The sequence below is a fragment of the Pristis pectinata genome, chromosome 4 (genome assembly GCF_009764475.1).
Source record: "Pristis pectinata isolate sPriPec2 chromosome 4, sPriPec2.1.pri, whole genome shotgun sequence".
NCBI classification, from domain to species: Eukaryota; Metazoa; Chordata; class Chondrichthyes; order Rhinopristiformes; family Pristidae; genus Pristis; species Pristis pectinata.
In genome coordinates, this window is record NC_067408.1 from 102259087 (window position 1) to 102286204 (window position 27118).

Consider the following 27118-nt stretch of genomic DNA (forward strand, 5'->3'; position numbering starts at 1 on the left):
ACTGCAATTAAGTTCATTGGAAGTAAAGATACCATTGCCTCATGAGAAAACTTGGCAGACAATGCTAGTAGACAAGAATCCCACAAAGAACTGCATGATAGATGACTAGATCAGCTACTGCAGTGATACTGGTTAAGGGAAACTAGGAAAATTCCCTTATTCTCCAAATATGGGTTCTTTTACATCTACTGAAGAAAGTGTGACTTTGGTATGTATTGCATCAAGAAAATCTGCTCTTAAGACAGAGCAGCATTCCATCCATGCTTATTGGAGTGTCCATGTTGATTATATGTTCAGGTCTCTGAAGTGTGTTATACATGACCTTCTAATCCAGAGGTGAGTACTCAGAATATTCTGTCATGGAGAGGGGAATTTTCTAAATATTTCATGCTTACACTTGAAACTTATTAATTTCAACAACAGGAAGAAAGACAAATGTGGTACCATTACATCATCACTAGCTGGGATAGTTTCACTTTAAAACAAAAGAACGGATCCCATTCTTCACCCTTACAGTGGAACTGGAGCTGCAGCTGGATGACCTTTGGCTAATACAGAAGAATAAGGAGGTGATAGATAAAAACTACAGGGAGGTGTCCTCACCTAAGTTGCAGGAGGCGGGTAGCTGGGTGACTGTCAGGAGAGGGGAAGGGAATAGGCAGGTAGTGCAGAGAACCCCTGTGGCCATTCCCCTCAATAACAGGTATACTGCTTTGGATACCGTTGGGGGGTACGACCTACCAGGGGAAAGCCACAGCGGTCAGGTTGCTGGCACTGAGTCTGGCTCTGTGGTGCAGAAGGGAAGTGGGGAGAAGAGGAGATCAATAGTGATAGGGGACTCTGTAGTTAGGGGAGCAGACAGGAGATTCTGTGGACGTGAAAGAGACTCCCAGATGGTATGTTGCCTCCTGGGTGTCAGGGTCAGGGATCGGGTCCACAGCATTCTGAAGGGGGAGGGTGAGCAGCCAGAAATTATGGTACACATTGGTACCAACGATGTAGGAAGGAAAAAGGATTAGGTCCTGAGAAATGAATATGGGGAACTAGGTAGGAAGCTGAAAAGCAGGACTTCAAGGGGAGTAATTTCTGGCTTGCTGCCTGTGCCACATGCTCGTGAGGGTAAGAATAGGTTGATTTGGCAGATGAATGTGTGGCTGAGAAATTGGTGCAGGGAGCAGGGTTTCAGATTTGTGGATCATTGGGATCTCTTCTGGGGAAGATACGACCTGTACAAAAGAGACAGTTTACACCTGAACTGGAAGGGGACCAATATTTTGGGCAGGTTTGTGAGAGCTGTTGCGGAGGGTTTAAATTAGTTTGGCGGGGGGATGGTACCTGAGTGATAGGTCAGAGGATGAGGCAGTTGGTGTACAGGTTGATGCAGCATGTAGAGAGACTGTGAGGAAGGATAGGCAGTTGCTAGGGCAAACTTGCAGTCAGTTGGATGGGCTGAAGTGTGTCTAATGCAAGAAGTATCAGGAACAAAGGTGATGAACTTAGAGCATAGGTTAATACATGGAACTATGATATTGTGGCCATTACAGAGACTTGACTGTCACAAGGGCAGGAATGGCTGCTGGATGTTCCAGCGTTTAGATATTTCAAAAGGGACAGGGAGGGAGGTAAAGGAGGTGGAGGAGTGGCATTGCTAATCCGGGATAGTATCACAGCTGCAGAAAGGGAAGATGTCCTGGAGGGATCGTCTACTGAGTCAGTGTGAGTGGAGGTCAGAAACAGGAAGGGAGCAATCACTCCATTGGGAGTATTCTATAGACCCCCAATAGCAACAGGGACACTGATGAACAGATTGGGAGGCAGATTTTGGAAAGTTGCAAAAATAACAGGGTTGTTGTCATGGGTGACTTCAACTTCCCTCATATCGATTGGCACCTCCTTAGTGCAAAAGGTTTGGATGGGGCAGAATTTGATAGATGTGTCCAGGAAGGATTCCTGACACAATATGTAGACAGACTGACTAGAGGAGAGGCCATTCTGGATCTGGTACTAGGCAATGAACCTGGTCAGATGTCAGATCTCTTGGTGGGTGAGCATTTTGGAGACAGTGACCACAATTCCCTGACTTTTACCCTTGCCTTGGAGAGGGATAGGAGCAGACGGTATAGGAAAGATTTTAATTGGGGGAGGGGGAATTATGATGCTATAATGCGGGAACTTGAGAGCGTAAATTGGGAACAGATGCTCTCAGGGAAATGCACAATGGAAATGTGGGGGTTGTTTAGAGATCACTTGCAAGGATTCTGGATAGGTTTGTCCCATTGAGGCAGTAAAAGGATGGTAGGGTGAAGGAACCATGGTTGACAAGAGATGTGGAATATCTAGTGAAGAGGAAGAAAGAAGTTTACTTAAGGTTTAGGAAGCAAGGATCAGACAGGGCTCTAGAGAGTTAGAAGGTAGCCAGGAAGAAGCTTAAGAATGGATTTGGGAGAGCTAGAAGGGGGCATGAGAAAGCCTTGACAAGTAGGATTAAGGAAAACCCCAAGGCATTCTACTCGTATGTGAAGAACAGGAGGATGACCAGAGTGAAAGTAGGACCAATTAGTGGTAGAGGAGGAGGTAGGGGAGGTTCTTAATAAGTACTTTGCTTCAGTATTCACCTGTGAGAGAGACCTTGACGTTTGTGAGGACAGTGTAAAACAGGCTGATGGGCTAGAACATGTCGATGTTAAGAAGGAGGATGTGCTGGAACTTTTGAAAAATATTAGGCTAGATAAGTCCCCAGGGCAGGATGGGATATATTCCAGCATATTATGGGAAGAGGGAAGAGGTTTTTGAGCCTTGACGATGATCTTTGCATCTTCAGTGGTCACAAGAGTAGTACCAGATGATTGGAGGGTGGCAAATGTTATTCCTTTGTTCAAGAAAGGGAGTAGGGATAACCCTGGGAATTATAGATCAGTGAGTCTTACTTCAGTGGTGGGCAAATTATTGGAAAAGATTCTTAGGAACAAGATTTATGAGCATTTGGAGAAGCATAGTCTGATTAGGGATAGTCAGCATGGCTTTGTGAGGGACAGGTCATGCCTCACGAGCCTGATTGAATTCTTTGTGGATGCGACAAAACACATTGAGGGTGGAGCAGTGGATGTGGTGTGTATCAACTTTTGTAAGGCGTTTGATAAGGTTCCTAGGATAGGCTCATTCAGAAGGTCGGTAAGTATGGGATCCAGGGAAACTTGGCTGTGTGGATTCAGAATTGGCTTGCCCATAGAAGGCAGAGAGTGGTTGTAGATGGAGCGTATTCTGCCTGGAGGTCGGTGACCAGTGGTGTTCCGCAGGGATCTGTTCTGGGACCCCTGCTCTTTGTGATTTTTATAAATGTCTTGGATAAGGATGTGGAGGGGTGGGTTAGTAAGTTCGCAGATGACATGAAGGTTGGTGGTGGTGTGGACAGTATAGAAGGTTGTTGAGGATTACAACAGGATATTGATAGGATGCAAAGCTGGGCTGTGAAGTGGCAAATGGAGTTCAACCCAGAAAAGTTCACTTTAGAAGGTCGAATTTGAAGGCAGAATACAGGGTTAATGACAGGATTCTTAACAGTGTGGAGGAACAGAGGGATCTTGGGTTCCAAGATCCCTCTGCAGGTCGATAGGGTTGTTAAGAAGGCGTATGGCGTGTTGGCCTTCATTAGTCAAGAGCCGCAAGGTAATGTTGCAGCTCTATAAAACCCTGGTTAGACCACACTTGGAGTATTATGTTCAGTTCTGGTCGCCTCACTATATGAAGGATGTGGAAGCTTTAGAGAGGGTGCAGAGGAGATTTACCAGGATGCTGCCTGTATTGGAGAGCATGTCTCATGAGGATCGGTTGAGCGAGCTAGGGCTTTTCTCCTTGGAGCGAAGGAGGATGAGAGATGTACAAGATGATAAGAGGCACAGATCAAGTGGACAGCCAGAGGTTTTTGATTCCACCAACAAGTAAAGCTTTTCAAATGTATACAACCATCTAACTTTTTCCATTTGAGGTTTTGGTCCACAAGGTACATCAAATAATTCAATGAAAATGGAAATGTGAACATTGCTGTTGATATGGTATTATTAGTAGACCTCTTGTGACTTTCTCATGTTCTGGAGCCTAGGTATTTAGAAGCCAAGGTGAACTTATGCCTAATCAATTTTCCTCAAGCTCCATTCTGTGAACAGAAGTAATGTTTAGTTTGCATTGCCAGTGAGAGCTCAGCGGATATGTAAAATTGCACTGGATCTAAATATGGGGAATTGCATCTGATTACAAGTTTCTGTTTCCAAGTCAGATGGACCTAGTGTGCAATGATTAGCTTTCTGTCTTACTCTTTCCCTTTTCTGAATTGAATAAAGAATGTTTCATTTTCTTTGAAATTAAGATTTCAATACTGTTACTTTCTGTTTATACAGTGCTGGGAAAGATCCCAGAACCAGAAAACCTGAGGATTAATCTGATCCAGTCGAAGCGGGTAATCAGATGGAATCCTGTTTCTTTCCAAGATGGTCTACCAACATACTCCGTTCAAAAGTAAGGGACTGAGTTTAATACAAAGTAGCTTTCTTAAATTCCTTTAATGTGGGATTTAGTACTGTTCTGAATCATTCAAATTTGATTATCCTTCTGAAGGTTCCAATCAGGTATGTGGGTCCATACCTGTAAAACTGTACAGCAATAAAATGGTCAAAACAGGTTCATGATGAAGAAATTTAATTTCAGAACTCTATTCCGTGTTTTTTTTTAATGACACCTCCACGCATAAGCTGTATCATTTGCTATTGTATGTATGGAGTGACTTTCTTTTTAGATTTAATTTGCAAAGTATCTTTTTATTTAAAATTGCCTCCTTTTCTACTGTTTGTTGGTGTCTAGTTACAACCTCATAGAACATTGCAATGGAGTAGTACTTGGCAAGCCATTGCATTGTAGCTTTACATCTACAATAGCACATCAATCTGGAATGCGTTTCAGTAAAACCTTAGGAAAGGAATTCAACTGATATAATCCAAGGCGAGTTAAGCTCAGGCAGTTGTATCTTTCAACTCAACATTGAGAAAGTACATCCTAAATTAATCCCTATTTGACTGTTTCCCATGAAAAATAAATCATTACTTGTGAATATTGTTTACGTATATTAAGCAGAATTCGGACATCTTGAAGATGAAGAAAATGGTTAAATTTAAACCAGAATAAAACAAATAGTTTATATATAAAAAAAAATTTGGACAGAATAACAGAGAACTTCAACAAACTTAAGTGATGCTATGCACAGGCTGACAGAATGACAGTGCATATTTTGTTTGCCTTTGAAGCATGATTGTGTTGGAGATACTGGTTAGGTTACTGGACTAATAGTCCAGAAGCTAGAACTTCCTGCATGATAGCTGGAGATTTTAAATGAAATAAATCTGGAGTAAGAAAGAGTGTGATTAACTCCAGTGATGTTGAGTTGCTTAAAGAATCTGTTTATTTTGACAACTTTATTTTTGACCATTATTTAGCTGTGCAGTTCTAATGTGAAATATGAATGAGGGAATTCTGGCTTGTTCTGTATTTCATTGGTGGAGGGATAGAGGAGGCTTAAAGTGAACAAGGAGTGAGGTTTTGATGGAAAATGCAGAGGTCTGTGCAGTCATCTAGAGAGCACGGAGAATGCTTAAATGAAAACACAAAATACTGAAGATATTCAGCAGGTTAGGCAGCATCTGTGGAGTGAGAAATAGAATTAACATTTCAGAACGGTGACCTATCCTCAAAACAGCATTTTACTGGTCATCAACCTGAAACGTTAACTATTTCTCTCTGAGGATGCCTGACTGCTGATTATTTCCAGCATCTGTATTTTGATATAAAATGTTACTCCGATAATGGAGAGCATGCCTTTTTAAGGTTTGAACCTCACATACAGAATGTGGAATGGGTCCTTCATGGAAAATAAAGCAATGGTTTCACTAAGAATAGGTCTTTAAAAGTGAACTGGTGGTAGAGTTTCCAAAGTGAACAAAGTCTTTCGGTGGAGCAGGATTGAGGCCAAAGGAGAATCTGTGATCATTTCCTGAGGGGGCCTGAGGGAGGAGGTACATACAACTGTCTCAGGCAATGACCTTAACAGCATAAGGCTCAGAGCTGGTGAACATTTTCCTATTGCTTTGACTCCTGCCTTTTCCAACCAATGATCTGTACTGCTAGTTTTAGAAATGCAGGTGGTTCACTTGAGTTTCCACACTGGAATTGTGACCAATATTGCTGCCTAGCCTTCTTCACCTTTAGTTTCGTGATAGACTGTATTTGTTGTCCATCTCCATTCACCCTGAGAAGGTGAATCTGGGTGGCCTCCTTGAACAGCTGTGGTATATGAAATGCTGATGCTCCCACAACATCTCTTCAAAAAGTTTCCCTTTACTTCATCCTCAGTGGTAGGATGGTTCAGGAAAAATGAAAAAGCTGATAGATAGCCAGGAAGTAGTGCTTTCGTTGATTCAGGGGGCGGGAGTTCGGTAGCATTGGTGCTGCAAAGTGATTCCAGAGAACAGAATACAAAATGAAGAAAATAAGAAATAAGGCTTTCAGAGAATATGGCTCAGAACTTTGAAATAAAGGAGAGCAAAGTACTTGTAAAAAGTTTGAGGAAAATGTAAGCAGCGAATGGAGAACATCAACAGAAAATTTAGCGTCTTGTAACACAGGCCAGCATACTGTTTGTCTTCTTAACTGCTTGCTGAACCTGCATGTTAATATTCTGAGACTGACATACAGGGACATCCTCTGAATACCCATCAGTCTCTCACCATTTAAAAACTACTACTCCTTTGTACTTTTTTTTACATTGAAATGATGACCTCACATTTTTAGTTAGTTGGAACTGCCTGCGGCAGTGATAAGCAAATTTGCAGGAATTCTGCGTGTTATTTCTTCTGATCTCATGCCTAAAGTTTACGCAACCTTTCCTGTGTGTGGTTTCTGTTTGTATTTCCCAGAACTTAATTTGTCTGGTACTTTTGAGAAGAAAGCGCCTACCAAGTGTAAAACTTCCTTGCTGGCAGCCCTCCAAGATTCCTGTTCACAGTATTGATGTTCTGGATAATTTGTGCCAATGGCCAGGAGCCACAGCAGCAACAACTTGCAGGCTCCTCTAATCTAGCACAAGTCTTAAGGCACCTTCGTAACAGCTTCGTTAAAAGTTTCATATTAAGAAATAAGGCAATGTCCAAAACTTGACAAAGGTTTTAAGCAGAATTTTAAAGGAGGAAAGAGACCCAGAAAAGTTTAGGGAGGGAACTTCTATGCTTAGGATCTTGGCAGCTGAAGGTATGGCTACCAATGGTGAAGCAATGTAGATTTGTCAATCATCACAAGCAGCGGCGTGCAGAGGTTCTAGAGGATGGTAAGGCCAGAGGAGATTGCACAGATACAGAAGGGAGAGGCTAAAGGGGAAGTTGAAAATCAATGTGAGAATTTTAAAATTGAGTATTGCTTAACCAGATGTCAATGTAGGTTATCAAGCACAAGAGAGGGTTGTGAATGGGATATGATGCAAGTTAAGATATTGGCTGCAGAGTGTTGAATGAAGTTTAAAGAGGAAAGAATGAGGGAGGTCAATTTGAACATAGAACACTACAGCACTGTACAGGCCCTTCAGCCCACAATGTTGTGCCAACATTTTATCCGGCTCTAAGATCTATCTAACCATTCCCTCCCACATCACCCCCCATTTCTCTATCATTCATATGTCTATCTATGAGTCTCTTAAATGTCCCTAATATATCTGCCCCCACGACCTCTGCTAGCAGTGCATTCCACGCACCCACCACTCTGTGTAAGAAAAAAACTTACCCCTGACATCCCCCTTATGCCTTCCTTCAATCACTTTAAAAATTATGCCCCCTCATGTTAGCCATTGTCGCCCTGGGAAAAAGGTCTCTGACTGTCCAGTCGATCTATGCCTTTTATCATCTTGTACACCTCTATCAAGTCACCTCTCATCTTCCTTCTCTCCAAAGAGAAAAGCCCTAGCTCACTCAACCTATCCTCATAAGACATGCTTTCCAATCCAGGCAACATCCTAGTAAATCTCCTCTGCACCCTCTCTAAAGCTTCCACATCCTTTCTGTAATGAGGCGACCAGAACTGAACACAATACTCCAAGTGTGGTCTAACCAGAGTTCTATAGAGCTGCAACAACACCTTGTGACTCTTGAACTCAGTACCCCGACTAATGAAGGCCAACACTCCATACGTGTTCTTAACAACCCTATTGACCTGCGCGGCAACCTTGAGGGATCTATGGATGTGGAGCCCAAGATCTCTCTGTTCCTCCACACCGCTAAGAGTCCTTCCATTAACCTTGTATTTTGCCTTCGAATTCAATCTCCCGAAGTGTATCACTTCACAGTTTTCCGGGTTGAAATCCATCTGCCACTTCTTAGCCCAGCTCTGCATTCTATCAATATCCTGTTGTAATCTACAGCAACCTTCTACACTATCCACTACACCACCAACCTTTGTATCATCAGCAAACTTACTAACCCATCCTTCTACATCCTCATCCAAATCACTGATAAAAACCACAAAGAGCTGGGGTCCTAGAACAGATCCCTGCGGAACACCACTGGTCACCGACCTCCAGGCAAAATACCCTCCATCTACCACCACCCTGCATTGGAAGAGTCAAGTGTAGAAGTAACAAAGGTATGGATGAGAATTTTAGCAGCTGATGAGGTAAGACAGGCAGGGAGTCAGACAATATTGCAGAGGTGGAAATGGGCATTCATAGTGGTGGTATAGATATGGTTCAGAGCTCATCTTCGAGCCAGGTATGACACTGTGTGTGAAAGTATGGCAGGAGGAAATATTACTGCTCAGCCTTTATCGTGAAATAGAATATTCTTGGGAACTTCATGAAAGATCATGCCACATTATTACATTTCCCTGCCCTTTCTTCATTCTCCCGTAAATATCTATTTTGCAAATTTTAACCCATTTCCCTTTTTACTTCCAGTAATGTCTCAAGTCAGGGATTCCATGTCCTTGCAACCTTGCATATGGAAGTTAAATTACCCAACCTCTTCCTTGTGGGTATATATTATTTGACCATCAATTATCAACTCACTGGCTGTAAGAGTTCTGAAAGAAGTGGTTATAGAGAAAGTGAACACTCTGGTTATCATCTTTCACGATTGTATAATTCTGGAATTGTTTTTGTGCATTGGACCCATGACCCCACTATTTAAGAAATGAGGGAGAGAGAAAACAGTGCGTACCAAACTGTTAGTTAACATCAGGAAAATGATGAAATCCAGAATGAAGGATGTAATAACAACTTTTAAAGAAAAATAGGGTTGAATAGAGTCATCAAGTACCCGTCTATACTAATCTCAGTTATCAGCACTTGATTCGTATCCTTCTATGCCTTGGCAATTCAAACGCTTGTCGAGATACTTAAACATTGTCCACCAACCATTCAGACAGTGCATTCAGATTCCCACTAGTCCTCTTACTCCTTATCCCAAACCAATGCCTTCTATTTAGACTCCTCTTCTGTGGGGACTATCTGTTACTGTCTGCTCTATCTATGCCCCTTGTAATGTTTATATAACTCCATCCAGCCAGTCTGTCCTCGGTCTCCTCTGCTCCAAGGAACATGAATCTAGTTTATTCAGTCTCCCATTACTGAAATGCTTCATCCCAAGCATCATCTCCCCTGCACCCTCACCAGTGTGATCACATCTTGGCTTTAGTGTGGCAACCAGAACTACACAGTACTCCACATATGGCCTAACCAATGTTTTATAAAGTTGTACCATAATCTCTGCTCTTATATTTTGTGCCCCGGCTAAAGAAGGCAAATATCTTGTATTGCTCCTTCACCAGCTTATCTATCGGTGCTGCCACCTTCAGAGATCTTTGGACTTACACACCACGTTCCTAATATTCCTCAATACTCCCTAGGATCCACTATTCATTGCATATGACGTACTCGTATTAGTCCTTCCAAAGTGCATCATTTTGCATTTATCAGGATTAAGTTCCATCTATCGTTGCTCTGCTCATCTTAGCAACTGACTAATATAATCCTGTGGCCCAAAACTAACCTCCTCAATATCAACAACAGCATTACATTTTGTGTCATCTGCAAACTCATGAAGCTTACCTCTATTTCCAAATGATTGATGTATTTAACAAACAGTAAAGGTCCCAACACTGATCCTATAGTACACAACTGGTCACAGGTTTTCAATCGTAAAAGCAACCCTCCACCATTGGCCTCCAATTGCCAAGCCAACTTTGGATGTGATTTGGAAACTTGTCTTGGATCCCATGTACTCTAATCTTGTCAAAGGCCTTACTGAAGTCTATGTAGACCACTTGAAATGCACTGCCCTTATCAATACATTTTGTTACCTTTTCAAAAAATTCAGTCATATGATTGCATAGCATCTCTTCCCAACAAAACTATGCTGACTATCTTTCATTAATCCCTTTTCTTCCAAGTGTAGATTAATCCTGTACTTCAGAAAGTTTTCCAACAACTTCGCTGCCACTGGCATTACAGTCATTGGCCTGTAATTACCTGGTTTATCCCTGTTGTCCTTTTCGAATTAAGGTACCATATTTGCAATCCTCCAGTCATTTACATCTCACCCGTGACCAGTGAAGAGTTAAAAATTTCTTTCAGGGCTCAGTAATCTCCTCCCCTTCCTCCCATCTCATTAGGTCCCATTCTGGTATATATAAGAAAAAACACTTGAAACTTTTGTCCCCTTCACTGCCTCTATTTTACTGAAAAGAGCACTTGCTTACCTGGGTTCTTTACATAACTTAAGCTTCTGTTACTCTCATTAATAGAGACATACAGCACAGGAACAGGTTCTTCAGTCCACTGAGTCTGCACTGACCATCAAGCACCCATTTACATGAGAGCCATTTGCCTCCCCACATTCTTCCAGTACCACTACACTCACCTACACACTAGAGGCAATTTACAGTGTCCATTTAACCTGACAATCCACCCGTCTTTGGAATGTGGGAGGAGTCCAGAGCACCCGTGTGGTCACAAGGAGAATGTAGAAGCTCCACGCAAACAGTACCCGAGGTCAGGATTGAACCCAAATCACTGGAGCCACTCACTGTTTTGCCTAATGGCCCAAGCTTCAGTGACTTTTTTCTATGTCCACTATATGGCCTTGATATCCTGCCTGAAGTAGAGCACCCAAAGCTATATTCTAATTTTGCTTCAACTAAATGTGATTTTATGCAGAAGTTTGCTGTAAATACAGTCTCTGAATAATTTTGTTTTCTTCAAGCTATTAACTTCCCCTTTTGCACAGATTTTGATGTGCTAATTTTAGAGTATCACTTATGGCTGTCTTTTGCAATCTTAACTTCAGATCTTTTGAAAGAAGAGATAACCGGACATGGATTGATGTGCAGAACTGTGTGCACATCACTGAAACAGAATGTGAATTGTTGGACAGTCTCACTTTCCATGCGCCGTATGACCTAAGAGTGAGAGCAGAACGTGGAAGTGAAACTTCAAACTGGGTTGAAGCAGGTAGGGGAGATATGCATGTGACAAGTAATGTTTGCTAAGCTGTTTCCCAAGTGGTTCTGCTTTTTGTACTCAACATGCAGTGGGGGATGTATTTGTCGTTCAGTCAGACCAATATTCAAATGTTAATATGACAATGCGTTGCACGAGGGCCAGGTTCGTTTCCTGTCTTGGACACTACCATTTGCCAGGTTTATTTAGTGATTGTTCCTGAATGAGTCGACCACAGACCCAGATTTGCAGAAAATAATTCACATCCTCACTGCTGCAACTGGGACATTGGTACCTCATTACATAACTAAATTTGGAAAGAAGAACTAGAACCCAAAATGGTGGATTGACAAAAAAAACATCAGGTTGACTTTGGAAAGGAAAATTACATACTTACTTGATCTAAGCCGCATGTGACTCACTGACTAAGTTCAGCAGAAGGCAATAGTATTAAAATTGCCTGACAGCTCGGCACTGGATACAACAAAGGCAAAACCACAAATGGTCAAAAAATGAAATTGCAACCTGATAACATTTCTCTGAAAACAAAGTCCTCTTTGAACTGTTTGGGAGCAGTTCAGAAAATGTGGACAGTGGGGAAAAATCCCCAGTTGTGAACTGCAGTTTTGCTAATCAAACTATGGTTTATTATTGTGGGTTCTTGTCCAAAACAATCCTTCAGTTGTGGCATTGCATCTGTTCACACAGTCGCACCTGAAGGCATTGAATGGATCCACAACTCTAATCTGTTTCAGTAACCATCTGCAAGAAAAAAGAAGTTGACACCCGAGGCAGCAGCCATGTCATTTCCATAGAGTGGAAGGGATGCAGCTATTTTCCTTATAGCAATCTCATTTACACAGTCCACTGAAGATGCTGCTGGTGCTACTATTTGCTCAGCTTCAGAATATAATAAAGAATCATCCGAACTGATGATATCACTATAGGCCTCTGCTGGTGCAGCTCTTAAGTAGTTGTTAAGCTGAGAGATATATTGCATTATTTTTCCCCACTTCTACAGAGGAAGCTCAGATTGAAATCTCAGAACTGGAATCTACTGTTTGACTGTTCGCACCCAAGTTTGTTTCTCGAGTAACTGTTGTTGGCTTTATGTCCTATACTTTTAATCCCAAACTTGCAGGAGAGTCTGCGTTTTCCTTTTTCAGGGAATGTGCATTACTAGACTGCAGCACAATCCTACATCCTTTACTGTAGGCACGTACGTCTTATGTCAACCACGTTAAATCATGGAATGGTTGCTTGTAGTGCTGAGGAGCCGCAGGAGCTGTAGACCTTCCACCTTCTGACATACATTTCTAACCCAAATTATTCTGCATTGCAAACTTACATTTCTTACAAATGCAATGCACAAAAAGTGCTGGAGGAACTCAGCAGGTCAGGCAGCATCTAAGGAGGGAAATAAACAGTCGATGTTTCGGGCTGAGACCCTTCATCAGGACTGGAAAGGAAGAGGGCAGAAGCCGGAATAAGAAGGTGGGGAGAGGGGGAGGAGCACACGCAGGCAGGTGATAGGTGAGTTCTCCCCTATCTGGATCTCTCTGTCTCCATCTCCGGAGACAGATTGACCACAGACATCTTCTACAAACCCACTGACTCCCACAGTGACCTTGACTACACCTCTTCCCACCCTGTCACTTGTAAGGACGCCATCCCCTTCTCCCAGTTCCTCCGCCTCTGTCACATGTATTCCCATGATGAGGCTTTCCATTCCAGGACGTCAGAGGTGTCCTCCTTTTTCAGTAACTGGGGTTTCCCTTCCACCACCATCAGTGCTGCCCTTGCCCGTATCTCCTCCACTTACCGCACATCTGCCCTCACCCCCTCCCCCTGCCAACGTAACAGGGACAGGTTCCCCTTGTCCTCACCTACCACCCCACACGACTCCGCATCCAACTTATCATTCTCTGCCACCTCCAACGGGATCCTACAGCAGGCACATCTTCCCCTCACCCCCTCTCTCCGCTTTCCACAGGGACCGCTCTCTCCGTGACTTCCTTGTCCACTCATCCCTCCCCACTGATAACCCCCTTGGCACTTATGCCTGCAACGGCACCAAGTGCTACACCTGTCCCTACACCTCCTCCCTCACCACCATTCGGGGTCCCAGACAATCCTTCCAGGTGAGGCAGCGCTTCATCTGTGAGTCTGAGGGTGTCATTTATTGCATCCGCTGCTCCCGGTGCGGCCTCCTGTACATTGGTGAGACTCAACACAGATTGGGTGACCACTTCATCGAGAACTTTTCCTCCATCCACCGCAACAGCCAGGATCTCCTGGTGGCCACCCACTTCAATTCCACATCCCACTCCCGTACTGACATGTCTATCCACGGCCTCCGCTACTGCCACGTTGAAGCCAGATGCAGGTTGGAGGAACAACACCTCATCCTCAACATCGATTTCTCCAACTTCCAGTAGCCCCACCTGTTCTTTTTCTCCCCCCCCCAACCACTCTCCACTCCTTTGTCTTCCCTTATTCCTGTGGCTCCCTTCCCCCGCCTTGATGACCTGTCCATCTCCTCTCCTCCCCTCCTCCATCCTTTATTTCATGGTCCACTGCCCTGTCCTGCCAGATTCCTCTTTTTTCAGCCCTTTGCCTCTTCTACCTATCACCTCTCAGCTTCTTACATCTTTCCCCCCCCACCCCCACCCACCTACCTTCCCTTCTCACCTATCACCTGCTTGCGTGTGCTCCTCCCCCTCCCCCACCTTCTTATTCTGGCTTCTGCCTTCTTCCTTTCCAGTCCTGATGAAGGGTTTCAGCCCAAAAGGTCGACTATTTATTTCCCTCCGTAGATGCTGCCTGACCTGCTGAGTTCCTCCAGCACTTTTTGTGTATTGCTCCAGATTCCAGCATCTGCAGAGTTTCTTGTCTCTTTTTTATAAATGTATATGGTTATATATAAAGAGAAAATCATCTTTGGTCATATGGTAAATGCATGCGAGTATTAGTCATTGATTGTACTCACAGTTCTCTTGCCTTTTACTGAGACAAAACATCCAGCAATTGATGCACTTATGTGAGTTCAATATTAGCAACTAAAGAGACATTTTTCTCTGTATTAGAAATATAAAATATTTTTATTTTCTCTTCCTAATAGCTTCTAACATTTATCTTTTCTGTTTAGTGTCTGCACCAAAAAATGTGACAGTTGATTCTTACAATATGAAACATGTTGTAAGATGGGATCCAGATGTTCTTCAACTTAGTCCAGTGACCTATTCTGTTCAATATCAAGGGTAAGGAAATTAAAACAGTCTCTCGTTTGGATATTGCTGTTGAAACTAATTTTATCAATGATAACAAATGTATAGTGATGGTTAGCAATACCAGTGGTATGGTTAAGCAATCTTCTGCACCTATTTTCCAACCCTAAATCTACATTATTTATAGCTAAATAATGCTTTCATCTGCCTCCTCCTTTCATTTTATATCAGACACTGTTGAAGGAGTGGATGTTCCATCCATTATATTATCTAGCATTGCATGAGGCTCTGGAGTCAATAAGATCATTCTGATCTCCTCCTGTAGGCAGTTCCTCAGGATCAAGAATGACTTGCTTCCACTCTGGTTCTCTGGATTCTGAGGTAGCACCTGCAAATGGTACCACCAATGGGGCTGGAGGTGCCTGATGGGATGGCTGGATGATTTGGTAGCTGGTGCGCTCCTTCAGGCATTTAAGCTGGGCTTCTGCATGTTCCTGACTAATAGCCTCCAGGTTCTCAGTGCTATCGTAAATGCTCTCCTTCCTTGTTGTGAGAACATACTTGGATCTCTTTCTCTGTCCACATAGTAACCCTCAGAATCGAGTGTCTGTTTTAGGAATCTAGTGCTGGGGAATGTAAGTGACATGGCCTGTCCAACAGAGCTGACTGAGTGTAGTAAAGAACTCAATGCTGGTGATGTTGGCCTGGGAAAAGATGTTGCTGTTGGTCTACTTCCCCTTCCTGTGGCTTTGGAGGATTTTGCAGATACAAATTGGTGGATCTCTCTAGTGCCTTGTTTCAGAAGCACCTGGAAAGACAGGAATCACTGCCGACCAAAAGAATGAGTTTAAATTACTGGGGGTGTTCCTGTGAGTGTTTGGGCTGGTGGCCCAAGAGGACTAAATCTATTCAGTGCCCTTCTAAACATGTGCTAAACCTGATGCTGGCATGTCATCTTCACCCATTGTTTAACAAAGATATATTCACCTCTGATGAATAAGCAATTGAGCTGCAGTCACATCTGTACCAGTTCTGATGTACAAACCATTCATGTTAAACAGGTCCTTCCTGCCACAGAACCTGCTCAAACTTCCAGGAATTTGAAGTTCACCCTCCTGCACCATTTCCTCAGATACACATTGATCTTTGTTATCCTACTATTCCTTCACTCATTAACATGGGAGTAATCTGAGAGATCACTGCCTTTGCACATGTACACTGGGGATTTCCATAGATTCTTCTCAAGAGAACTGGGTAGTTATGTGTTAAAGAAATCTGCTAGGTGGCTCTCTGCCAGTCTTCTGTGAGGTTAAGCTGGCCAGTTCGGCAAACTGTTGAGGAAATATCTGCTTCAAGTCTGCTGACCTTTTGACCACAGCTGATGTGTCTTTTTGACTGTGATGAAACATGCAATCCTTTTATCTTAAATGAATAATGATATCAGTTATTCCTCGTTGACACTGAGAAAAGTTGAACAAGGCAGAACCTTAAGTTGTCTTTGATAAATTTCATCAACTTGCACACACATTAAATCTTTAAGATCATGATGTAATACAATTGGTTACATTTGGTTTAAAAAAACTATTCTTTTAAAGAAAAAGTTAATAGCATTTGAAAAATTTGAGGAACTTGTGATTTTTTTTTGTGCTTGGCTTCGTAGTAAACTGATTCACAGGGGATTTTGCCAGATGTTTCTCTTGAATTTAGATCTCACTGAAATGTACAAAACTTGGGCTTTTCAGGAAAGATGATGTTTCCCCCAGCTGGGATGTCTGGAACCAAGGGTTACAGTCTCAAAATACAGTTGGGCCATTCAGGACTGAGATGAGAAGAAATTGCTTCATTCGGGGAGTAGTCAAGAAAGCTGTGTTGACTCTGTCACTGAATCAATACAGATTGATCATTAAGGAATATGAGGTTTGTGCGGGAAAGTGGCACTGATATAAAAGGCCAGCCATGATCATATTAAATGATGAAGCAGGCATGGGAACTGAATGGCCTATCCTGCCCTAGTCATTGGGGGTGCTTAAGGCAGAGATTGATAAGTATCTAATTAGTCAGGGTATCAAGGGATATGGGGAAAAGGCCGGAAATTGGGACTAGATGGGAGAATAGTTTAGCTCATGGTGAAGTAGCGGAGCAGACTCGATGGGCCGAATGGCCTACTTCTGCTCCTTTGTCTTGTGATCTTGTGAAAATCTTATTCTAATTTGGATTAAGTTAGTTCATTGTAAACATAGCTTCTGATTTAGCTATTTTCTGTAAAATACTAAATTTGTCTTTGGTCCAGTTTGACATTAAGGGAACATTGAGTTTGGCAAAGGATTTTGATGCAAAGCTTTTACTTTTCCCAGAAACTTTGAGAGAATGACCAAAGAGAATTGGACTGAAGCAGTCAACTGCACCCGCACCACTGAGACTGAATGTGATTTGTTGGACAGTCTCGCTTTCTACGCCAAGTATTATCTAAGAGTGAGAACGGAACAGGAAGGTGCAACGTCAGAATGGGTTGAAATAAAGCCTTTTTGTCCATATAAAGACAGTAAGAGATTTACATATATTAGTCATGTTTTCTTGAATTCTTGTGCTCCCCATTACCCCTAAACTATTTAAGGAGACCTTGTAGAATCTTGTGGTGTCCAAATGATGTGGCGTCCTGATGGGAACATTGATTGGATCCTTAAATGAATGGCAACCATCTTGGTTTAAAAGAAATATTTATATAAGGCCTTTCATGATCATGTTTATATTCAATACTGTATTTTTGAGGTGTAGGAACAGTTTTAATATGGAAAGCATGGCAACCAATTTGAATGGAACTAGATCCAACAAATAACACTATGAAAATTCCTAGAAAATTTGATGCCTTTTAAGAAGGACACTGGGCAGACTTCCCTTGGTGTCTTTCAAGAAGCACCAAGGGATCATTTACACTCACCCAAGAGGATGGATGGTGCTTCCATTTAACATCTCATGTACACGATGGTATCTGTATGAGTGCAGAACTTCCTCAATCCTGTCAAGGTGTCAATTCCAGCTTTGTGCTCAAGCCTCTAGAGTGGGACTTGAATCTACAACTTATTGAACCCGACAGTGAATATCTTTGAAATTGCCCAAATAAAAAAGCTTAAAATAAGCTGTGCCACCTTTGAATTGCCCCACTCTTCTCACAATAGTAGCAACGCTCATATCAGTCTTTTTATTTTCCTAGTGTGCCCATATATAGCCTCATGCCAGATGATCTGTTTTAACACTGGTGTATTTTGGTATTGTCAGAATGGATGGTGTGCATACTCTGCAAACCTAACAGTTCACAGTGCTTGTCTCCATGCTGCTGTCAGTTTGAAAATACTTTTGTATTGATCATTTCCAGTGCAACATGAAATTTGGTAAATTGGGTTATTATTGTCACATGTACTGAGAAAAACTTTGTTTTTCATGTCATCCATACAGATCATTTCATAACGACTGTACATTAAGGTAGTACAAGAGAAAACAATAACAGAATGCAGAATAAAGTGTTAAAGTTACAGAGAAAGTGCAGTGCAGGTAGACAATAAGGTGCAAGACCATAAGGAGTTTGATTATGAGGACAAGAGTTCATCTTATCATATTAGGGGACCATTCAATAGTCTTATAACGGCGGGGTAGAATTTATCCTTGAGCCTGGTGGTATGTGCTTTCAGGCTTTTATATCCTCTACCTGATGGGAGGGTGGAGAAGAGAGAATGTCTGGGTTGGGTGGGGTCCTTGATTATTCTGGCTTCTTTACCAAAGCAGTGGGAAGTGTAGACAGAGTCCATGGAGGGGAGGCTGGTTTTTGTCATCGTCTGGGTAGCGTTCACAACTCCCTGCAGTTTCTTATTGTGCTCCCATAGTATTGGAGTCCCAAGATTCAGGCTTTGATTTGTTTTCCAATAACTTCACCTGGATAATATCCAGATTGTAATGTTCTCTATAAACAAAAAGCCTGCCAAAACCCTTTGTGGAGCTCACATGCAAAATAAGTTTGCTGGGATACCTAGGGCTGAGTGGGGTAAGACACTTAGTGTGAACTGGCACCTTTAGGGATGAGTGGTAAAGTAAGGAAAAAACAGGAAGAAAAATAGTTGAAACCTTCAGCTGAAATTTCTAGAGAGAAAGTTGAACATTTTTAATACTATACAGTGAATGTTATTGAAGTAAAGACTGAAATGTTGAGTTTCTAAAAAAGTCTTCCTCTCTTTTCAAGCTGTGATTGGACCTCCATTAGTTAAAGTACAGTCAGAGGCAGGAGTATTACACGTCATCATTTCAGATCCAGTCCGTGAGGATGGAAACTCCCTCCGATTCAATTATCAGGATCTTACTTACAATATATTTTTTTGGGAAAAGAATGACGATGGAAATACAAATGTAAGTTATTATTAAAGAATGTTTCTTTGTGACTAGAAGGAAAGATGATGGTTCATCAAGTTAGGTAGCAATTTACACAGAAAGGGACCATTTGGCTTGAGGTGTTTATAATTTTCGATTTTAGACAGGACTTCTCCCACTTATTTCATGTCACCCTTTCAACATAACCTTCAACACAGGTTTTTTTTTCCCCTGGAACACAGGAGGCAGAATGGAGTGGGGGGAGGGGGACCTGATAGACGTATACAAAATTATGAGGGGCGTAGATAGGTTGTCCCAAATATCATTCCATTCATCCTGAAGTAAATATTGATTGGATTCATAAAGCTGTAGTAACTGTCTTTGTTCAGTATTTTAGGAACAGCTTCTTCCCCGCACCCCCCCCCCCGCACCCCCCACCATCAGATTTCTGAATGGTCCATGAACTCATGAATACTACCTTGTTATTCCTTTTTTTTTGCACTATTTATTTATTTTTGTAATCTATAGATTTTTTTTTTATGTCTTTGCACTGTACTGCTGCCGCAAAACAACAAATTTCAGGTCAAATGTCAGTGATAGTAAATCTGATTCTGATTTCTGTAAAGCCTTTGATGATCTCATTTACATCCAGTACAGTGTTTTTGAGGAATAGGCACAGTTTTAATGTGGAAAGTATGGCAACCAGTTTGGAAAGGGCTCCCTAGATGCCAAAATGGTTCCTGCGGTGAATAAAGTGATCCAACTAAAGAGTGGAGGGTGAAAGCAAACAGTGGCCCAGGGAGCTTGACATCAGCAATAAGAAAATGCAGAACTGTTTTTAAGTATGTTGTAACGGGGACACAAAATCAAAATTAAAATTAAAATCAAAATCATTGCTTTATTAAAGCAAAAATTGTGCTGGTGAATCTAACAGTCTTTTGAGAGTATAGTTAGCAGTGTAGATAGGGGAAACAAGTGGACACAATACAGTTGGATTTTGAAAATGCATTTAATGAAAAAAAACAGGTGCAAGATATTCATAGCATTGGAAACAGCAAGTTCGAAGCATTGGTTAAGGGACAGAAATTGAATATCAGGAATAAATGGGTTATAATGTAAAGTGTGAAGTGCCAAGAAGATCCATGTCTGAGCCTCAGTTATTTACCATCTTTTCTGATGAGGGAATCATCTGCAAAGAATCCACATTTGCTATGATCCAAAGCTAGGTGTCAAAATGAGCTGTGAGGGGGATGCATAAAGTCTGGATAAAGCAATTAAGAAGATGATGGATGGAATATAATGTGGTGAAATTAGAAAATTGTCCATTTTGAACAGCAAAGCAAAGTCTTTAAAAGGTCAAGAGACCAATAAATGGTGGTATACAGATGACTGTGACTATCCTGGTACCTGAATCACAAGGTTACTATGCTGGCAGAACAAACTATTAAAATGGGAGATAGAGTCATAGAGTAATACAGCAGACTTCGGCCCAAGTATACAACGGCCCAATTCGTCCATGCCAACCATAGCAATGATACCAAGTAGTAATACTTCAGCCCAACTCATGCATGGCGACCAAGGCGCACACCAAGCTAGTCCCACTTGCCTGCATTTGACCCAAATCCCTCTAAACCCCTCCCACCCATGTACTTATCCAAATGTCTTTTAAATGTTGTTATTGTACCTGCCTCAACCACTTCCTCTGGCAGCTCTTTCCATATACGCACCACCCCCTGCATGAAGAACTTATCCCTCAGGTCCCTTTTAAACCTTCCACCTCTATAGAATGCTGGTCCTTATAATAGGGGATTGGAGTAAGACTCAGTGAATCTTGGTGCAATAGACAGGGCCCTGGTGAAGCCAGACTTCATGCAATGTACGATTTTGGTCTTCTCACCAAAGGAAGGGTATATTGTTGTTACTGGATGTGGAAAGCTGTTTATTAGATTCTTTCTTGAGATATGTGGGCTGTGTTATGAAGGGAATTTGATAAGAATGGGACTATATTCTTTGGAGCTTAGAAGAATGTGAGTGATCCCACTGTAACATATAAAATTCTAAACAGGGCTTGACAGAACGGGTGGTGATAATCTGTTTCCTTTGGCTTGAGAATCGACAACCAGGGATTAGTGTTAGGAGTTAGTCATTGACATGATGTGTAATTCCTTCACTTGGAGGGCAGTGAATCTTTAGAATTCTTGACTACAGGGGGCTGTGAAAGCCAGATGTTGAGTATATTCAAGACGAAGACTGAGATTTTTTGAGTTGGGGATAAAGTGAGATAGTGATATTGAGGTACATCAGCTGTGGCAGTGTACTACACTGAATGGGTGAAGCAGGCTTGAAGGGGTCTATGTTCTTTTCCCGATGCTAGATCGTATCTTCTCCTTGAATTCATTTACACTTTGCTAATATTATTATATAGTTCAGCATCACACTTGTTAATTTTATTGGCACTGTGTAGTGAAAGAGCTTTCTAAATGCTGGGTCTTCACAAATCTCCAGATCTTTGTCAGCTTTACCATGAACAACTCTGATGATATTCTCAGATTACTTAACCTTACTTAAGACCCTAACCACCCAAGACATGCCCTCTTCACATTACTACTATTGGGGAGGAGTACAGGAGCCTGAAGACCCACACTCGACGTTTCAGGAACAGCTTCTTCCCCTCCGCCATCAGATTTCTGAATGATCCGTGAACCCATGAACACTACCTTGTTATTCCTTGTTTAAACTATTTATTTTTGTAACTTATTGTAATTTTTATGTCGTCATGTCTTGCACTGTACTGCTGCCGCAAAACAACAAATTTCACAACATATGTCAGTAATAATAAACCTGATTCTGATTCTAAATTTTAAATATTTTTTCCTTTACTTATGTCAGATGACACTGCCAATAATTCTGGTTTGTAAAGGGCAAAGGACTCAGATACAATTTCCTTGGGGACATTATGTTTAATAGTAATGCTCTGGTTTGAAGAGCTACTTTCCTACAACCATCAGGTCTTTGAACCCTAATCCCACCTCAGCAACGGAACTCTACAGACCATCTCTTGCACTACAACAGTCTTGTCTCTGATTGTGTTACGTTTTTGCACTAATGTCTTTTTTTCTCTTCACTGTCTTGTATAATTTATGTGTGATTTACTGTATGTTCCGTGTTGTCTGCCGCTGCTGCAAGCAAGTTTTTATTGTACCTGTACCTCACCTGTACTTGTGCACATGACAATAAATTTGATTTGACTTGATTGACAATCAAATCTTTGTGCTTGATGGCAGAAGGCTTGATAATCAGTTCACATAGATTCAAAGTGATTGGTAAATGAATTAGATCTAATAATGAATACTCTTTTACAACACAAGTTGTGGTCTAGAATCCACTTAAAAAAGGATGATGATCACAGATTCAGTAGTGACTTTCAATGAGGAATTGGATAAATGCATGACGGGAAAAAGCTTACAGGCCTATGAATGGAGAAAGGCAACAGTTCTACCAAAGAGCCAGCCCAGGAACAATGAGCAGAATAGCCTTTTTAAGAGCTTTATCAATCTGTAATTCTGTCCCATGAAATAATGCGTATAAGTTTTAATTTTGTCCTGTGAACAAACCTAGACACTTTTTTTGATTACTGAGCAAACTTAAGGATATGCCAACTAATAATCTTGCTCATACTTAAATTCAGGTGCATAATGTGACCACCCCTATGTCAACTGCACTACTTGAGCTTCAGCCATGGACTACCTACTGCCTGAAAGTGCAGGCCACTGTACCAGAGCTTTCAAAGCAAGGGGTGCCCAGCCCAGTGTCTTGTTCTTCTGTCACTGCTGATGGTGAGATATTTGCATTCATTTAAATCATAACTTATTACATTATGAATTAATAAATAATTTATAATTATTATTTATTATGTTTTAATAGTGAGATGTGGGCAGAATTATGTTTCTGCTGTTAGTGTTACTTCACTCCATTGTGAAACAGAACGTCAGATTCTGTTAAGTGATGTGAATGGGCTAATCACAATTTTATGCGTTGGCAGTGCTTCTGTTGACTTTTAATCCTCGTGTGGGTCTCACTTGAAGCCATTTTACAAATTTAGCTTTTCTATAAACATTTGCTAAATTAACATTCCCTCTATGGTGTCTTTCAACAGTGAAAAGCCCAGATTTTCTCTTGTGTTTCCCCCATAAAACAGACCTATTGATCTAGGGAGAAGCCATGACTAACATATCAGTCGGGCACTTCATTGTTAGAGATGCTACTTTTCAATGAGACCTGTCAGGTGAAGTTAAAAGATCCCATGGCGCTATATCAAACGGGAGCTGTAGAGTTTTTCCCTGTGTCCTTGCCTTTAATCTTAAAACTATTCATTCTCAGGAACCTCTCAGGTTGTCCAACCTCTCCTGATACCCAATACTCTCTAATCCAGACAATATCCCGGTGAACCTCTTTTGCACCCTGTCCAAAGCCTCCACATCCTTCCTGTAATGCAGCAACCAGAACTGCACGCAATACTCCAAATGTGGCCTGACCAGAGTTTTATACAGCTGCAACATGACTTGCCGACTTTCATATTCATCACCCTGAATGATGAAGGCAAGCATGTCATACACCTTCTTTATCACCCGATCTACTTGTGCTGCCACTTTCAGGGAGCCATGGACTTGTATATGAACTATTACATCACTGCTTCTAGGGGTCCTGCCATTTATTGTACATGTTCCTCTTTTATTTGACTTCCCAATGGCAACATCTCACACTTGCCTGTGAGGTAACCAAAATGGCAAACTCCATCTGCCATTTCTCTGCTCACATTTGCAACTGGTCTATAAATGATTTGAATTCTGTTGATTAACTAAATATCTGGTTCTGGAAATGCAAGAGAAGAGAACAATTACAATATTTTGGTACAATCAGGATCATTTACCCTTCTTCCTCTACAATAATATTAGATGAATATCATAGATTTGAAGATTCTGTGTGTAAAAAAAAAGTGTAAGTGATTAATGTACTTCCAAGTCATTGTATCTCTGGTAAATATTGATTTGATGACTCCACTGCACACTGGACTACTTATTACCACATTCACGATTAAAATGTTTTTTCTTCCCCTGTTTTAATGCCATCCCAATCTCTACAAATCTGTACAGCTTTAAATCCTGTATTTAAAGACTTAGAACCTCTCTTTTGGATTTCACATGCCCATGTCGTTCTTTAACTGGGAGGATTTATCTTAGATTCCTCCGAGTGTCGTTTATCGGAAGGTGGAAATACACTCTAGCAAATAGCTTGAACTCTCATTTTTATTCCTTACCTGTGAAGATGTGCTGTACATCGGATTTAATTATAATTGAACTGAATCTCTGGGGAAGGGTTTCATTGAAAATCCTCAATATAAGTTGTTGGTGCAGCAAAGTACTGAGATCCTCTTTATGATCTGCTACTCATTTTTAATTGTTTTTCTGATATATTTCTGATATTTTTTTCCTGATAAATCTGTTGCCTGTAATACCTTTCTAGCTATTCAGAGGACAAGTAACAATATTGTATAATCAACTACAGATGCCAATAGGTAGTTACTAATCTGACATTCAGCACTGTGTGTTTGCTCTGCTCTCAACCTCTCTACCGTGCAGAGTAATAGTGAATTAATTACTTATGTGCTCAATTAGAGATGAACTTGGGATAACATTCAGATTGATGCCAGTGATGGAATAACTGAGAGAATACTAACTCTGAGTTACTCCTGTGGTTATGACTCAAATTATAGAGTTATAAGGTCTAAGTCCGGCTACCAGTCCTGGTGACATATTGCAGTATTGTACAGGGCTGATGCCTTATGTTGTATCTCAGCCCCCACATTAATGATGTTTTTTTTATTTATAGCTAAGAGAAGAGCGATAGAAGCAGCCCAGGTCCTTTTCATAACATTGATTGCTGTTTTGGTGGTAACGTTTGGATGTTTTCTCTTTGTGATCTATGTACGCAGAACGATCAAGTACCTAATGTATCCATCCTACAGTCTTCCAGTGCATATAAGAGAGGTTTGACTAATCTTTTATCTCAGTGGTTTATATTTCAGTAAAGCCAGAGAGTCTTAAATTTTGCTGATTTATGGTAAATACTGTTGAACGTGCAGTTTTATATTTAAATACACAGGATTACTTACAAGGAGGTTTGTGTCCTTAAATCTTACTCCAAGTCAAGCTACAGAGCTGTTGTCAAGCATTTTCAATGGGAAAATTTAAAATTCTGGATCAACCCTAACTAATCTTGCACATCTAAATGCATACCACTTGACTAAGGAATGTTGTTATACCATAGGAATATCTAGAGGAGAAAAATAATTAAGAAATCTTAGGCTTCAGTTCTATCTCTGTCTTGATAAATTGGAATCACATTTTTATTAGTATTTTAAATGGCAATGTTTGCTAAAAGCCATGCTCTATTAAAAATGTTGCCGAAGTTTTAAAGTTCTAAACACAGAAGAGTCATAGAGCTTATACAGCATGGAAAACAGGCACTTTGGCCCAACTCATCCATGCTGACCGAGTTGCCTAACTGAGCAAGTCCCATTTGCCTGCATTTACAGCAGCAATAATAACTAATAATAAAGCAGAACATATGTTAAAGTACTGTATATCTGCTTCTTCCTTCAGTTAATTTTCCTGTGGTTTAACAACACCAAATATTAACTGGTTATAGCTACATGGTAACACTAATAGTAAAGTCATTTTGTAGGGGGATTAGCATAAATAGAATAGTAACTGGGTTCACTTGTATTGTTCTGTGAGAAGAAAATGAAGGACTAATTGGGTCAGTACCACTAGTTTGTCTGCTGATGTTTAAAAACAAGATTGTGCATGTCTATGCTCCAATGAGATAATTTAGCATGTTTAAGTGGGGAAAGCACCAGTAAACAACTCATAGAGTCATAGAGATAAACAGCACAGAAACAGGCCCTCCTTCAGCCCAGTTAGTCCCTGCCAATCAAGTTGCCTACCTCAGCTAGTCCCATTTGCCTGCGTTTGGCCCATATCCCTCTAAACCTTTCCTATCCATGTGCCTGTCCAAATGCCTTTTAAATGTCGTAATTGTACCTGCCGCTACTACTTCCTCTGCATCTCGTTCCAGAGGCAGGTGAAAGAGTTGCCCCTCAGGTCCCCTTTTAAATCTTTCCCCTCTACTTTAAACCTATGCCCTCTATTTTGGACTCCCCTAATCTGGGGAAAAGACTTTGGCTATTCACCTTATCTATGCCCTTCTGTAAAGTCACCTTTTGGCCTCCTATGCTCCAGGGGAAAAAAGTCCAGCCTCTCCTTATAACCCAAGCCTTCCAGTACCAGTGGTATCCTTGTAAATATTTTTTGCACCCTTTCCAGTTTAATGACATCCTTCCTATAGCAGGGCAACCAGAACTATATGCATTACTCCAAATGTGGCCTTACCAACTTCTTGTACAGCTATAATGTGATGTCCCAACTCCTGTACTCAATATTCTTACTGATGAAGGCAAGCATGCCAAAAACTTTCTTCACCACACTGCCTACTTGTGTCACCACTTTAAAGGAATTGTGTACCTGCACCCCTATGTCTCTCTGTTCTACGACACTCTCCAGGGCTCTAACATTTACTGTGTAAGTCCTGCTCTGGTTTATCTCACCAAGATGCAACACCTCATATTTTTCTGAATTAAATTCCATCTGCCATTCCTCAGGCCACTGGCCCATTTGATCAATATCCCATTGTAATCTAAGATAACCTTCTTCACTGTCCATTATACCACCAATTTTAGTATCATCCACAAAGTTATTAACCATACTACCTACATTCTCATCCAAATCATTGATATAAATGACAAACAGCAGTGGACCCAACACCAAATCCTGCGCCACACTGCTGGTCACAGGCCTCCAGTCTGAAAAACAACCCTCCTCCACAATCCTCTGCCATCAAGCCGATTTTGTATCCAATTGGCTCGCTTGCCTGGATCCTGTGATCTAACTTTCTG

General features: G+C 41.3%; 1 protein-coding gene across 1 annotated transcript in view; it reads left to right on the forward strand.

The window, feature by feature from the left end:
• The window catches only part of LOC127569431 (interleukin-10 receptor subunit beta-like), a 50482-nt gene that overhangs the window by 20835 nt on the left and 2529 nt on the right, over nucleotides 1-27118 (forward strand). The window contains exons 2-8 of the mRNA XM_052014069.1: nucleotides 4395-4512; nucleotides 11370-11533; nucleotides 14670-14781; nucleotides 17103-17290; nucleotides 18980-19143; nucleotides 22793-22940; nucleotides 24994-25151. Of these exons, the coding sequence (XP_051870029.1) occupies nucleotides 4395-4512; nucleotides 11370-11533; nucleotides 14670-14781; nucleotides 17103-17290; nucleotides 18980-19143; nucleotides 22793-22940; nucleotides 24994-25151 (1052 nt within the window). The remainder of the gene's footprint in view (nucleotides 1-4394; nucleotides 4513-11369; nucleotides 11534-14669; nucleotides 14782-17102; nucleotides 17291-18979; nucleotides 19144-22792; nucleotides 22941-24993; nucleotides 25152-27118) is intronic.